Source organism: Lepisma saccharinum, chromosome 4 (genome assembly GCF_977018435.1).
Source record: "Lepisma saccharinum chromosome 4, izLepSacc3.1, whole genome shotgun sequence".
Taxonomy (NCBI): domain Eukaryota; kingdom Metazoa; phylum Arthropoda; class Insecta; order Zygentoma; family Lepismatidae; genus Lepisma; species Lepisma saccharinum.
Genome location: NC_139232.1, coordinates 44342035 through 44358504, shown reverse-complemented (window position 1 = coordinate 44358504; position 16470 = coordinate 44342035). Strand labels below are relative to the sequence as shown.

At 35.6% G+C, this 16470-nt stretch overlaps 1 protein-coding gene across 2 annotated transcripts in view; it reads left to right on the top strand.

Moving 5' to 3' along the window:
- The window catches only part of if (integrin subunit alpha inflated), a 198509-nt gene that overhangs the window by 140324 nt on the left and 41715 nt on the right, over positions 1–16470 (top strand). Inside the window, exons 6-8 of one of the 2 annotated variants that reach the window (XM_083120449.1) lie at positions 7988–8036; positions 10773–10847; positions 16077–16252. In XM_083120449.1, coding sequence (XP_082976575.1) covers positions 7988–8036; positions 10773–10847; positions 16077–16252 — 300 coding nt within the window. The remainder of the gene's footprint in view (positions 1–7987; positions 8037–10772; positions 10848–16076; positions 16253–16470) is intronic. The other variant, XM_083120450.1, reaches the window with a different exon arrangement.

Below are 16470 nucleotides of genomic sequence, written 5' to 3'. Positions count from 1 at the left end.
ATAAGCTAAAGTTTCCCTTGCATAGAGCACCGTGCCATGAAGGCACATTTAGGGGATGTGAGGGTAGGGTCCCCACATATTCTCGATCTCGGCCATTTTGGAACTGATGTGATCAGGACCACGGTCCGGCTGCCTTTACTCCCCATTGATTTGAATCTGGGTGAGCCCCAGTGGCGCTTTATTCGGGGACAAGGCCGGAAAAATTCCGACTTTAGATCACCCACCCCGGGAATCGAACCCGGGTCTCCCACGTGGCAGTCAGTCACCCTACCGACAAGACAAGACCACAGTATTATATTGATTGCCAATAACAGACATAAAGTTCAGCGAATTCATATTCTAGCAAAATATCCAAGGCGTTTTAAAAGAATTCAGTGCCAAAAACAAAAACTTCATGATTTTGTATTCTACCACTTATCCAAAGAATGATTACGTGTTTTCAAAAACCCCCAAAATGATATTTTTATGTAACTTTGTAACTAAACTTTCCTCCTATCTTTTAGAAAGCTTTTTCTCGAATGAGGTGTCTACAATTTAACAACAAAATAGAATAACAACGCATTTCAATATACGCGTATTAACGGGTGTGAAGTGTGAAAAATTAAAAAAAAGCAACCCATTGGATATTCACTAATCTAGTGTATCGAGAAGAGTCCTCCCAAGATTTAATAATAGTAATAATAATCGCACGTTGGAAACAAAATTATTTATAGGTTTTAGTTATTATTGGTTTAATGTAATAACAATAATTATAGTTTTTTATAATAATATTCAGTTTTATATCACCGGCCTCCAGTGATGTAAAAAACTTTCTTTCGAAAAATTTCTAGCGACGCCTAGAAAAACCTAGATAAATAGATTGAGACAAGGAGAACATGTAACAGGTATGGATATAGGAAAGAGGGGGGGAGAAAGAGAGGACGACTCATCCTCTCCTTTCGGGAAATTCTTAAGTGCCTTTATCATCCTCGATGGCGCAGTGGTAGCGTTGTTGCCTTGTAATCAAGGGGTCCCGGGTTCGATACCCGGTGGAGGCACATAGCACAGTGGTTCGGATCCCACTTTAAATTGTAGGTCCAGTCCCGATTAGCTTTACTGTGCATAAAGTGGACTTAAAACAACAATTCAATCAATTGAGTGCCCTTATGGAGAAAGCAAAAGATTTTAATATAATTTGGAGTTATAGTTATCATCCCTTGTGAATCCGCGCCGGCCCCCGTAGCGGAGTGTTTAGCACATCGCGGTACGACGCAAGGAGTCCCGGGTTTGAAGACCCGGCCTGGGCATGGATGTTTGTAAGTGTCCATTCATCAATTTCATCATGTCATCACTCGTTCCCATCTTCGGAATTAGCCAAAAGTGGCACAAAAAGCGAAGTAAAATAAAGAAATCAATCAACTTGCTTTTATTTCTTTTCCTTTTTTGTAAACGGGTGCGGGGGTGGTGGTTGGAGCCAGCGGAAGGGGGCCATGATTAATTATCTAGGGATGCTGAGGGAGTGGGAAATGACATTTTGGGGGTGCGATGTCGAAAATAAGGAAGACATGCGTGCACGCTTTAGCCACCACATCAAACCCCAAATCAATTTAGTAAACTTCTATAAAACTGTATCAATGAAACTGACGACTGATTGATTGATTTATTAGCATCCGTTCAACTGTTACAAAAGTTTGGAACTTTGCTTCATTTTTGTGTGCTTTGACCACAACATGCAGTATGAATATATTATCTAGGGTACTATGCCCTTTCCTAAACCCTGGTGTAAAGGGGAAATTTTATCAAATATTTCTGTCCACTTTTGTGTTCTACGATTGAAAATGTGCGTATATATTTTGCTCCATATTGTATATATATAGGACAGATTATTGATGTAGCCCAGTCCTTCGGAACCCAATCGCCATTTTTAGCTCATCTACTCGTATATCCTCATTAAGTATCGGTATGTAGTCCCTAGGAAGTAACGTTCCCGTGCGATTTCTGCCTGAAATGTCCCCCCCCCCTTCCCTCACCGTCAAGTAAAGAACGACAGTGAGATTCCCAAATATGTGGCTCAATATGTACCCAGCTGTGCTCAGTGTATTGTAAACCAGTTGGGTGGCTTTACATTCCTTTGCTCACTAGCTATCTGGTATGACTTTTTACTCCACGTAATGCAATGAGCAAATGTCTTCTAAACATTCATCTACGATGTGTTAGATGATTTCTTACAAACTCTATCAGCGCTTTGAAAAAAGCAGGAGTGATGGCAAATTTAAAAATTTCTTAGACGCCACTTGGCAGCCTGGCAAGGCCTCCCTCCCTCCACTCGTGGAGGCGTCGGGGGCGGCGACCTGTGAGTCCCGGTTGATGAGAAAGAATTGGCATCGAATTTAGATATAGATGATCCAAAGATAGGCTACACTGTACAGGTCCGAAATCGAAAGAAGAAGCAGTTTCAGTATGATGAAACTGTTGAAGATCCACAAAAACGGTAAAAAGTTGAATTTTTAATACCAGGTCCTAAACGATTGCAGCTTAAACATCATAGTGAATTTTTCAATTTCTTTTATGATATTAGTAAGCCTAAAAATATGCCTTCTAATCTTTTGTTTGAAAAATGTAAAAAACTTGCCGGTATGTTAAAGCATGGAGGCTACCGATTTAAAAGTGCTTTCGGCTATAATAAAACAATTACACAAAAGGAGACCTTAAACTGATAAAGAGTCAGGATCTTGCACCTAATGTGCGTGTAGAACTTCGAATTTATTAATTTTGTCGGTAACCGTGTAAAGTGCCGAACGAAGTTTTATTTGGAAAGTAAGGCTAATAAAAATACTATCTTCGGTCAATCATGTCTGAAACACGCTTGTTTCCATTTTATGCAAGATAGCATTATACGAAAAATAATATTACGTGTAAAGGTAAGTTCCACTTGCATATAACACCATGTCATGAAGGCACATTTAGGGGATGTGGGGGTACGGCCATACACATTCTTGATCTCGGCCATTTTCGAGGTGATGTGATCAGCACCACTCTCCGGCCGTCTTTAACTCCCAGGATTGTCCCCAGGCACCCATTCATTTGAGGCTGGGTGAACCCCAGAGCCACTTTATGCGGGAACAATGCAGGAAAGAATTCCGACCGTAGATCACCCACGCGGGAGATCCACGAATATTACATGTAATTATTTTAATAATCCAATCATATCACTGACCTACAACGGTAAACATATGATACTTGTTACATTTAAAATACGTTTAAGATAGAGGGAGAGAGAGTTTTCATAAAATATAATAATAATAATATAATATTAGTGTCGCATTTCTTAAAGTTTAACTGTGGTCGAGCGAGATATCCTGTTGTGTTTAATAGTATTGAAATAGCGTAACAAGTCTCATAATTTATTTTATAGTTTGATGTTTTACTTCGGAATGAATTGATTTTCAATTTCCCGTTGCTGCGTAATGACGGGGGGCGTTCGAAAGGGAGCGGCATCTACCGCCACCGCCCAGGGCGGCAAAATGACTAGCGCCGGCCCTGGGATGAATGATGGTATCATGATATTGTAGCGCGCTGTGCTAACCACTCCACAACGGAGGTAGGCAAGAGCTAGGTTGAATCGTTGAATTAATTTTATTTGTAGCGTTAAGTCCACTTTATGCACATACGCTATATATAGGGTCTGGACATACAATTTAAAGTGGGATCCGAACCACTGTGCAATGTGCCTCCACCGGGAATCGAACCCGGAACCCCTTGATTACAAGACGGAGACGTTATCACTATGCCATCGGGTAGGGCTCGTTTAAGTAATTATAACCTATTCTCTTACATGCAGTGATATTTGCTGTAGACAAGTTGCCTGACTAACCATGATAAAAATAGATATTGTTGTAACTTTATCTGCACACTCCTTTGTAAACATGGCAGCTAGATCGTATCGGTGAGCTATGTGCAAGAGAAAGCGAGGGAACAACAAGTGAAAAATCTGATCCCTCACCGGAGGCAAGCGCCCATCCTGACAAAAAGGCAATAAAAATGAACATGAAGCAGAACAAGGAACAAAGATGACCAAGCTACCGGCGGGGCAGGACAAGGGACAAAATCCACTCCACATGTCATAAAAGGTCCCTGCCGCCATTTGCCTGAACAGGGAGGAGTTCTCCGCAACAAACATGGCCTGGGATGGACACTCAGCCGTTTGTCCCAACGTTCTTGAAAGGGGCTGGAGAATCAAAGCACTCACTGACCTTTCCTTTCTTCCGCTTCCCGTTGAAACAGGTCGCATGGCAAGCGGTTGATGGAAAACACGTGTTGAGGAGGCATCCGTGCGGGTGCAGTGAAAAGGGGAAGCAAAGTAGCTCTTCTTCAGGGAATTAGTGGCACAGATGCTCTCGGTGTCGGTGCAGATGCAAAGCATTATAAGAAAAAAACATGTCCATATTCTACAGCCAAGATGCGCCCTGTCTGATGCACTCAGGCCTGTAGCCAGGAATTCTTTGTAGGGGGGGGGGGGGGGCGGAGGCGAAGTCAATCCTAGAGGGGGCAAATTTTTAATATATTGTGTCGCATTGGCAGATATAGCAGGGTACACAGAGGCACTTGCCCCCTTCCCCAAAAGAGAAAAGTAACAGAAAAGGGATGATTACTTGAAACTGCAACGAACAAAGAAAAACTTCGAGCAACATCAAATAGCAATATTTCGATAATAACCTTTCAGATTGCCAAGGAATATAAAGTTTATGGACTGTATCTACTTGATATTTACAGTAGCCTATGCAAGATTTTTACGCACAAAGGAATGTAACGAGAATCCAACAACACAATTGTGTTACATTATGCAAGAAAAATCGAATTAATTAAATAATAATACATTTTTTTGTAGTTGCTAAAACATTAAAACATGGGTCCCTTAGTCCACCACCGACTCTATTTCCTTCAAAAGGGAGACTTTTGCATCACTACAGACAATGTTTGCCTACTGGTTACGTTAACCATTTTGCAAAATATTGTGTGAATTGTATTGTAGTTGAAATACATGTTTTGATACCTGACAAACTAGGAATCCCTTGATTGATCAGTGACTTCTTGGGTTACAGTGTCATCATTAATATTTCATATTAAGTTTCATAGAAAGAAATTGTTTTAATAGGGCGCAAATAATTTCACGGAGGCACCACTTTGACTCCCAGGTCCAACTCCCGCCGCCCCATAGCTATGGCTCTGAACAGGGGCGCCGAGTTGTCAAAATTATTGGGGGGGCTCTGATCACTGAAATAAATGAATGAATGACTCACTCCCTCTCTTTTTAAAAAATAAAAATTACGTCTTCGTATAGCAGTTTTTAAGCAGCTATTATATTCCTCATGCAAATGAAATGTAACATGAAAAACGTTTAGAAAATGTTTCAAAGTCTTTTTATGTCTTTTGTGTCTGTTCATTTGTTTTTTAGATAACAATTAACATTTTTATTGAAAAGTAGGCTATGTATTTACATTAAGAGGCCAAACTAACAGTTTTATGCCGGCCTCGGTAGCCGAGCGTGTTGGGTGGTCGACTTAGCTCGCTTTGATCCGGAGGTCTCGGGTTCGAGTGTGTGTGTTTTAACCCTCCGTTATCCGCGCCCTCATAGTAGCACAAATGTCCCGCGCGCGGCACTCAGTGCCGCCCTATCAAAACCAACTTTATTTAGATGAACTATTGATGCAAATTGATGTTGAAATACCCTAGCGCTTACTGGAAATCAGACGATATATATATATGAACGCAAACAGTCCATTTCGGACATTTTCATTAGCTAAACTACTAAACTAAAACTATATTAACTAAAAACATTAGAGGAAATGACACAGAAGTACACGCTTAGAGACTTGAAGCAAAATATTATTCCCAAAATACGCGTAATTAAAATTTTGCCATATAATATAACAAAATTTTCAACGTAGTTTTAGAAAACGCTCAACATATTTTTCAAAACGAATTGAAATCATACAACTTATATGGGCTTAGAAAGGTACAATTTGTTCCAAAATTCTCAGTCAAAATCTTGCTGACTCGCTGAAATCAAATGAGTAAAATACAACTCGAAGATACTTAAAAAATATTAAAATTTTCAAATCTCAATATGTTTCTTCTTGTTTTACAAGATATACGTGAAAAGAGATATACAAACTTAAGTAAAACTGACCCAATATTGTCACTTTTCAATACATTTTGACAACTCCGACATTTCGTATGGGTACTGCAATGGTTTCTGCATACAATTAATTTGTATTCCGAACAACGTACCGTCGTTTTATTTTTCTTATATCCGCCAAATTCATGGCTGGACTGCTATGATTTAAGATAGGAAACGTTCCCGCGCGCGGGCATGTATCAACTGAAAAACTCCAGAAAAAAGGTTGGAACGCCTCTATGTTTTCGTGGGAATAGTGTAGATAAGTTTCCTAGTGCTTTTCAGACCATTCTTGCACTGATAAGGAGAATAATTCAACATTTTAGAAAAGGCGGCAGAGTGCCGCCGCGCGGGTTACGGAGGGTTAATGTCCGCAACAGACTTGTAAAGAAAGGACATGTGACAGGTGCAAATAACCTTAGTGTTGACGTACTAATAAAAATAACGAATATTTACGATATTTAACTGTTTTATTTAATTATTTACATAAATGCTAACACAAATCGCAGGAAAATAGTTTTACTTGTTTGTTCTTGCTACAATATTTTACTTTTTAAATTTAATTTTGAAATAATAAAAAAACACACAGCTTTAGCAATAATGCATTTGATCTTGGACGTTCCCAGACTTTTCATAAGCTTTCCTTGCGTACTGTACTGCAAGCCAGTGTTAAATAAACTCAAAGACTTTAGAATTATTTCCCCCTTATTCTTTGGACTAGAGGAAGAGATTTCGAGGATAACTAAATATCGTACATATCAATATTGCCTGCAAGTCGTGTTTACGACCTCAAATTGTTCAGAACTCACTAAACAACATACTGGTATAATTGTCATATCATCTCGTTATTTTGAAACTCTTTCTAGTAAAAATGTTAGCAATTCTCATAATTATTAACTTAGTATATAAGTCATGTGTTTTGCTATCTCCGGTCATAGCCCCCCAAAGTTGATGGTCTAGAACATTTCAAATGTGTATTTAAAGTTATGTTCATGTGGCACAATACAGAGTAAACTTAAAAAGAGAAACAAAATAATACATTAGATCCTCTTAAGCAAAATTATTTGAGGGGCACTGCCCCAACATCTTTAACATTGGGGGGCTCGAGCCCCCCAAGCCCCATGGAGCCGGCGCCTCTGGCTCTGAACTTGGACTATAAGAATAACAGACATTGCGAGCAAAGCGGCCAAGAAAATTTTACGAAATGTATTTTTATTTGTATAAAATTTGAAATCGAGGGGTGGGGGGGGGGCAATTGCCCTTCTGTGCCCCTTGCAAGTGCCCTTGGCCGTCTGGAAGGAAAATGCAAGGAACACGTACATGGGCGTCCAGAAAGGGGGGGGGGGCATTAACTTGTAAATTTTCATGAACCTGAAAATTTGAGGGGAGGGGCCAGTGACCCTCTTGCCCCCACCTTACGTCTATGCTTTAAAGCAAATCTCGGGTAAATTGATGCTTATAATTGGAGTGGAATACTCACTCACTAATATTAGTCAATATTTTGAACAACTTTTAATTTCTTACAATTTTCAAGCATCAGTATCAGTATCGGTGTGAATCGGTAAGAGTGTCAGTATTATGGATGTTATGTAAAAATTATATATATATATATATATATATATATATATATATATATATAGTCCCCTCTCAAGTGCCTAAAATGAACAACGAGAATAGGAATGCAGGAACCAGCCCCTCATCATATCCCATTCAAATACCGGTACCACCCTGGTTAGTCCTATTATATGAATTCCACATTCGAAACATGTTGATGCGATAGCTAGTGCAACTGTGTGAATGAATTATCGAAAATCAAATTTTCTTTTGCAGGATGGCCAACGTCTGTTTATTGGGGCAGTGGGTAGTTGGTACTGGCAAGGTAAGAAATACAGTATATCCTCTTTCAAATTAATTGCATATTATTGCATGCTTTTTTATTTATTTATTTATTTTTTGGAATGGGTTCATTTGTGTGGTGATTTTATTATTTGCTGTATGTTTAAGTAGAGTGTAGAGTTTGTTTGATAGGAGCCTGAGCTGTTTTTTTTTTAAATTAATTTTATTTGCAGGTTGTAAAGATTTTGCTCAAGTTGTTACAGTTTAGTTACTCATGAAATTTACATTATGCAAGCAATTCCTCAAATTACAGGCCAAACTTTATTATGATTACTTATGGAGTGTATCAGATTATTCACCTTACCAATTCTACAACTTGTTTCAAGGTCTCCCTGGTAGTTTAGTGGTGATGCCATTGCTTTCTAATCAAGGGCTTTCAAATTAGATCCCCAGTGGAGGCACATTACACATTGTTTTGGATCCCACTTCAAACTGTACATCCAGTACCAATTAGCCTATCTGACCATTAAGTGCACTTAAACAAACAAAGAACCTGTTACACTGTCTGTTGGAGCATGAGAAGTAATATACATTCAAGATAACTTTGCAGATGGTGTTTTTTTTTATTGTTTTTTTTAAATCGAGTTGGAAAAGAGTTTCAGTTTTAATAAAAATGATGTCCCAGTGGAAAAGAACAGCAACCAGAGGGAAAGATATAGTAATCAGAAGTGGTATGCCCCTTGAGTACCCCTGCATTCAGATTAGAAGTATTGGTGTTTTATCACCGGAATTAGACCATGCCAAGGAACATGTTCATCATAGGTTTGCCTCTTGCCAACAAGCCGAATAAAAATGTTAAGAATAAAATGTGCATGTGAAGTCATAAAATCAACAAAATGCAGCAGTTAAGATTCCTGGGTGCAGAAGACAAAATATCTCAAGATTGTTCTCTGGTATTCCTTCCCACCAATTTAATATATGTCGACTCTGACGAATGGATATCCCTATGGCCATGTTGAATATCCCTCACTCTGAGGGACTTTATATGTTAACAACTTGCTCAGTGAGGAATGGCCACTTACTTTTGAGAAAACTTACAAGGATTTGCAAGGAATATTTAAGTTTTATACCTGATGAGGCCAGATCTTAGCGGTTCCCATCCCACTTTCAAATGTTCACAAATAAAGAGCACTTTGAGCAAGACTTGCAACATAAAATTTTTCTATACAATCCAATCGAAGCTTAGTTCTGAACAATTTCTCAAATAAATTAATAAATGAGAAATAGGTGTATGTTTCATATGTTGATTGATTGATTCAATTATAATGATTGGGTGCATTGGCATGTGTGACCATTTTGCACCCTTAATAAATACACAGAAATATACCTTTATGTTTCACATATGAATAATTTACTTCCACATTACCTAAGGAATCTATATGGATATAGAACAATGTAAGGCAGGCACAGGGAAGGGGAACTATTCTCTCAGATAGCTATATATGCATCACCATTTGCAGACATTTCCCTAGCTAATCATTTCCACTACTACACATGAAAGGAACATATTGATGAATATGCATGGTTTGAAATGCAAATAGATTAAGATTTCTGTTATTTGATTAATCAATATGGGGTCAAATAATTGCCCACATTGTGCAATTGTGACACTATCTCTCATTTTGAAAAAGCTGTGCCAGTATACTGAAATAATAAATCCATTTGGAATGCATGTGAATTTTCACATGATTGACTGGCAATAGTTTAAGGGCACTGTAAGCCTATTTTCTGTTACAAAACAGCATATATGTAATATATACTACATGTGAGGCATTGCGGATATGTAGGGCGAAATCAACAAAAGTACATTTTGAGGAAAATGTGTTTCAAGTTGTGAGGCATGGGGCAAACTCAACAAAAAACTTTGGAAATCACGCAGGAAACTTTTCGATCTACTCTTACCACTTTTTTGTGGAGTTCGCGCTGTGCCTGATAACTTGAAATGCATTTCCCTCACAATGTACGTTTGTTGAGTTTGCCCTTCATATCCGCAATGCCTCATATTTTATATGTATAAAGTTGCATGCTATTTCCAATTGTGAATTGAAGTAATCCAAGTTCCATCCAATGCTTGGCATATTGGCATTTAGAAAATAAACTTTATTTTTCATTTTAAGAGGAAAATTGTATAATGAATGTGTGTGTGGTTCAGGCATATCCAATGTAATATATCGAATTAAAACTAATCATAAGTACTTTAAAAGTTGTAATATTTACATTTTAACTATGATACTCAAACTGCTTGCAAAATAAATTGAATTGAGTACCACAAATGAATATCATTATTTATAATTATTATCTTGAGTCTTTTTTCTAACAGTAAAGAAAAACAAATTAAAATTTTTAAATTCAGTTATTTAATAACTGAATAATTTAATAAAAATGGCTTAACCTTAGTGTTGAATTTATATATAGATGATTAAAAAGAATAGTCAATTTTATTGCAAATATCTCTAATGTAATGAGCATAAAAGACATATCCCAAATTCATTAATAAGAATTATATTTCAGCTTGTGGTGCAATGAAGATGAAGAAACTTTACAAATATAATTTTTTTCCTCTAAGGTGTTAACTTTTCAGCAACCAACCCCATATTTCTTCTGTCTTCTTTTTCTTTTGCATGTTATTTCAGTTTAAAAAAAAATCAACAGGTTTCTCTTTCTGTTGTGCTTGTCTTCTTTATCACCTTTCCATGCCATCTTGTTTTGTTATTTTCAGGTCAACTCTACTCAATAAATTCTACAGTGAGTTTTCAATATGTGCCTCCAAAGCCTTCCAGGTTATTTGCTGCAGGTAAAAAAATACACCTCCTGACCTTGGTTTCATAGGTTGGGAGGTTGACATCAGTTTTTCAGTTACTTATTAATGAGGAAAACCTGCACATGGGGCTGAAAAACTAACCAACTAATCATGGTCTCTTTCAGGGGCAGACCCGAGCACAATTGCACAACTTACCATGAGCACAATATTTCTACTGCACACCTCTGTGTGTAGATTTGTTTGGAGCACATGTTTTGTACATAATTACAAAGAAAACTGAGTCAAAGTAGCTTTCTTATAAAGTTTTCATATGTGTTGTATTGTTTTCCTTGTGAAATACCTTCACTGATGAACTGTGTTGCAATGTATGCTTTTAACTGAGCGCATGGTCCTGAACACCCCTCTGTTGTTGCAATACAAATTCGTTTATCAGTAATTTGTATTTACAATATTGTATTAGCATCACATTTAAATAAACTAAGACTGTGCAAGATAATAAAACAAATCTTAATGTTTTCCCACCTGTGTGCAAAAGACTACTAGAGCTTGCAGAATTTTATGAAGTGTATCCAGAAAAAAAGAGCTATTTGTATAAAGAATCCATAAGTTAACCATATAAATAAATTGTTGGGCCTCTTATTTACTTCCATTTAAAATATATAGGAGATTTAGTAGTACTAATAAATGCAATACATTAAACGTTATGTATTTAGACTTATGAGTAAGCAAGAAAAGCTGAACACTTCCCAAATAAGACATAAAGTTCAACAGATTTTAATTTGAGTTCTCATTTTTCAAGAATATGCAATTTCTAGTTAGGAATGTGTATTACTAGAGAACATATAAGATGGAAATTATATTTTAGCAGTATCTATGAGACAGATTATGATAGATTGCATTGGCTCTTTATTTCTGAACACTTCACACAATATAAAAGTAAGAATAGGGCTGAAAAAATGACTCAGTTTTCTATCACATTTTATCACCATTAGGCTCATAAACTACACCAGATGCATTTTTAACAATGATAAAGAAATAGTACTTAATTAATTATATTAATTCTACCATAGCAAGATATTAAATAATGTAGCATCCTATTCCAGGTGCTTGTATACTGATGTATAATAATTTGTTGCTTAATTTTAAGAGAAAAATGAAAGCAATTATGGTGAAGGTTAGTAGCTTTTAAAAGAAAAACTTACCAAATATTTAATGCACATTTGTCCTTTATCGACCATCCCCACAAATGAAGAACAAGAATGTTTGGTAACACCCAGAATTACTCTTGGGTTCAACTCATTGCAGTAATATGAACAATGGGAATTAATGGATTATGAAGAAAGTTTCAGATTAGTTTTGAATGAACAGATATTTCATGGGCTCTGTTAGAGCTTGGCTGGATGTTTGGCTGATGCCACATATGCTCTTTTCGAAATTGCCTTTACTTTCGAAAAATCAGTATGCTATTCAAAATTCTGAAATACTATATTCACTTAGAATTCCTACCATATTCATGTGATCTTCATGTGGTTTGCTTTCACTGATGTCTAAATGTTGACAATAGTTTCATGGCTACGTAAGCCTATTAAATTATTGCGAATATCTAGACAACAGCGAAATCAGACTACGTGAAGATTCGTGTGGATGATCTGGGAGGAATTCTAAGCAGATGTATTTTTTCAGAATTTGGAATATCATAGTGGTTTTTTGAAAGGAGAGGAAATTTTGATAACAGCTTCACTGCCATCGACCAAAAATCCAGCCAAGCCTTAAGGGTGTGTGTGAATTGACAAAGATTGATATGCAGATATGTTCATATGATAAGAATCACTTTCGAACTTACTTTTAATATATTTATTTTTTCAATTTATAAAGTATTGACATTTTCATTGTTCAAAAATTACGATAACACAAGTCTTGGGACAAAGCTGAAATTTACATAAAACCTGAAAACCTAACTGCCGAGTTCATTGGTGCACCCAGAAATATCTTGATGAAAGGGGGTTAACTGCTGAAATCTTTTGTTGCAATTGTGAATAGTAATATCATTCAAAATAATTACATTGCCCTATTTTCTTTACTAAAATTAAGACCAAATTGGGGTGGGGACTGACAACATAACTCTTCTTGGTGAGTTGAGTTACAATGATGAAGATCATGTAAAAACAGTGTGAACATTGATCAATGTCAGAGGATTTACACTTTTAATTTCCACCATTTTTAATCCATCAGTTAGATTTCAAGTCATGCAATTTTGCCCATTTTCTACTTTACCTGGTCAATATCTAATAGAAGGGGGATTTTCAAAGTTATTTGCTCTATTGCTCAATGGAGACATTTATTTATTTGGCATCTTTCATATTGACTCAGTTATATAATTTCACTAATATACCAAATTAATATTTTAGTCAACTCAGAAATTGTAATTAAACATCTCATGTGAGCTGTTACATCAAAGGGTGCATTACCAAACATTATCCAATAACTAATGTTATTTTTGCAGCATCTGGATTGCATGATCATCTAATACAACCCACTTATTTGTAACAACAATGTAGTGACTTAATAATGAGCTATTGATGTAGTTTATAGAAAATAATGTAACACCGCTGCTTAACCATATAAGATGTAGATAATTAGTAACAATTAAAATTTTATGTGTTCATAAAAGTTCACATCTAGTGTACATTATTATAGAAAAATATATTTTAAAATTTAGTGTATAGCAAAATATGACAGAGTCAATTGAGTGGTATGGATAAATCATAAAGATTAAAATGAAATGCAGAATGCTAAAAAACTGCCTCAGAGGTATCACATTAAACTTTTTCCCAGCAGAGTCCTTTTGAAATGCAATTCTTCAGACGTACATAACAGTAACATTTCTTCTTGCAGTTGAATTAGAAATTTGCATTCTTCAACTGCTAGTTTCAATGAACAGATAAATTTCTATATGTTCATACTCTATAGAATTACTTTTTATGTACAATTTTTCTTCATATAGTAAGACCATTTAACAGGCTCTGAAGCAATTAAAATGCTGTTACATCATACAATCGATAGACACTAAATCTATCTGCTGAGTTTATAAACTTTCTTAAGAACAATAAAAAAAGTGAAAAGTCACCGAATATCAGAATTCAACATATTAACTTCTTAAAGTTCATAAATTATCTATGTTGTGAAAAATTGACACGGTGCATGTATAAAAGAAGAGCATGCATGCATACGATCAAAGCCTGATTGATTGCATGATCAAAATGCTATGATATTGCAATATTATGTCTTGCATTCAAATTATAAACCAACCCAATCAAACAATCAAGGCTTTTAGTTTCATACAAATTTCAAATCTCAATGCTGCAATATGTGTTTTGCCAGTGAATTATCCTCATATGATTAACTGATGAATATTTGGCATGAATTTCTTATCACCGTTGAAAATATTTATTTCTAAAATTAACCTTATAATCAATAATTTCAAGCTGTTATGCAGAACATTTCTTTGTTTGGCGCAAGTTCAGTATGTTTGTATTTTCTCAGATAGCTTCTGAATGCTAAACAAACATGAAATTAACATTATATTGCATTTGCTGCTTGGAGGCAATGAATTGCTGTGCTCTGCAATAAAGTTAGTGTTTAGATGAAATTCCACATTAGATGTGTGAGTTGTTTATAGCCCAGAACCTTATTTAAAAGTGGCATTTCTATTTGATAACTGCAAAGTTTGATTACACATCATTAATTTATACTAATGAACTGAAATACTTGTAATTTTTATAGTTCTTGATTGATTTGCCTTAATAAAGAATTTCCTCTTGTTAATAAAGTATGAGGTCATGATAATATTGAAATACTCTATAAAATAACAGAGTAGAAAAGAAAAAGTTAATGTTAATTCAATTGAGCTACTACTCCATTGCCAGAGCCAAAACAATATTTTAAATTGTATGCCATTAGCATCATTATCTTGGAGTTATTGGGGGAGACATGCTTATAATCCGCCAATACCTTTCATATACATAGCAGATATATAGGCATTAAAAACTTCTAAAATAGGCAAGCAAATAGCCACCAAAGTGATGAGAATAGTCACTATAAAATAAAATAGAAAAGTAGGCATTGGCCATGACCCTATTTCAATTCTCCTTGTCAGTTATACACTTATTTGACTGTTTTGTAATGTATTGTATTCTTCTTATTTTCTGTTGCTTTTTGGTTTGTTTTGGCTAATTGCAACAATATGGATGAGGGACACTCACAGAAGAACATCCAGGCCAGTTTTCTGATTAACAATAAGCTGGGGATGAGTCTAAGTATATTACAGTCAAAGTAACGAAAGAAACTGTGAGTAAGCAAAACAAAAGTGTCAAGACATTTATCGGCACTATAACAATACATTATTATATTCAAAACAACATGAAATGAATTTTAAACATTAAACCTATGTATTACTATAAAGAAATCAAAAATGGCTAATAGGCAATCTGCTCCCTATACATATTTTGTCTTTCCATATTATTGAGGGGTGCATCAACCCCCTTGTTTGTATATTATTTCTATGGGTGGGTTCTTGCACATTTATTGTTAGGAGGGCGAGAGTTCAGTTGTTTTGGTAAATTATTTTTCTTCTGTTGAAATATCACAGTCTTTTAGTGTGCATATTAACTGTTGAAGGGAGGGTTAATTTTATCTTATTTAAGATATTTGCCTATGACAGGTTAAAGCTGTGATAATATTGTTAATATTAGTTGAAACTTATGAGGGATCTGCAGAATAACATATTATTTGAGATTACTCAAATCTCAATTTTCTCCCATAGTCTTGAAACATACATGGGGTACAATGAGCCAAGGGGAAAAAAATAAACTTATATTCAGTGATGGCAATTTCTCCCAACAACATACCATCATAGAAATTTACTATGTGGCTGAAAGTAAATATATTTTCTTACAGAAAAAAGTCAAATAAAGTAAATAAATGCAGATACATTAATGAATAAATTTAAAATCTATGCTGACATGAACTATTCTGTCGAGACTTTTATTACGATCATGGATGAAAATAAAATTGTTCAAAGAAAGATATATATATATATATATATATATATATATATATATATATATATATATATATATATATATATGCATATGACTTGAAACAAAGTTCTACAGAACCCTTATCTATATCTTTATCAATGATATCTGTGTGTAAATAAATATCTTGACCAAGATCTCTAATTATTATTAATAATTCTTTTAGGTCAACTGTATTCTCAAAATCTGAGCAGGAGGCCTGACTTGCTTTCAACAAGAGAAGGATCACCTGCTGATGATGACAGTTACCTTGGATATTCAGTTGCAGTTGGTAACTTTGCAGGATATGAGAAAAATGATGTTGCAGTGGGAATGCCTCGAGGAGAAAGTCTTGTTGGTCGGGTAACTATTTCATCTGTTATTTATGTTCTCATTCTATGTCTCTTCTTCTTTTGTACTTGTGAGTAGGGCATCCCTGTTGTAATGCCTTTGCCTTGTAATCAAGGGATTCTTGGTGCAAAAGCTTGCACGAGGAACTCCTTTTGAAGACACATTGCACAGGAGTTCAGATCCCACTTTAAACTGCAGATCCAGTCACAATGAGACTATCTGAGTTAAGC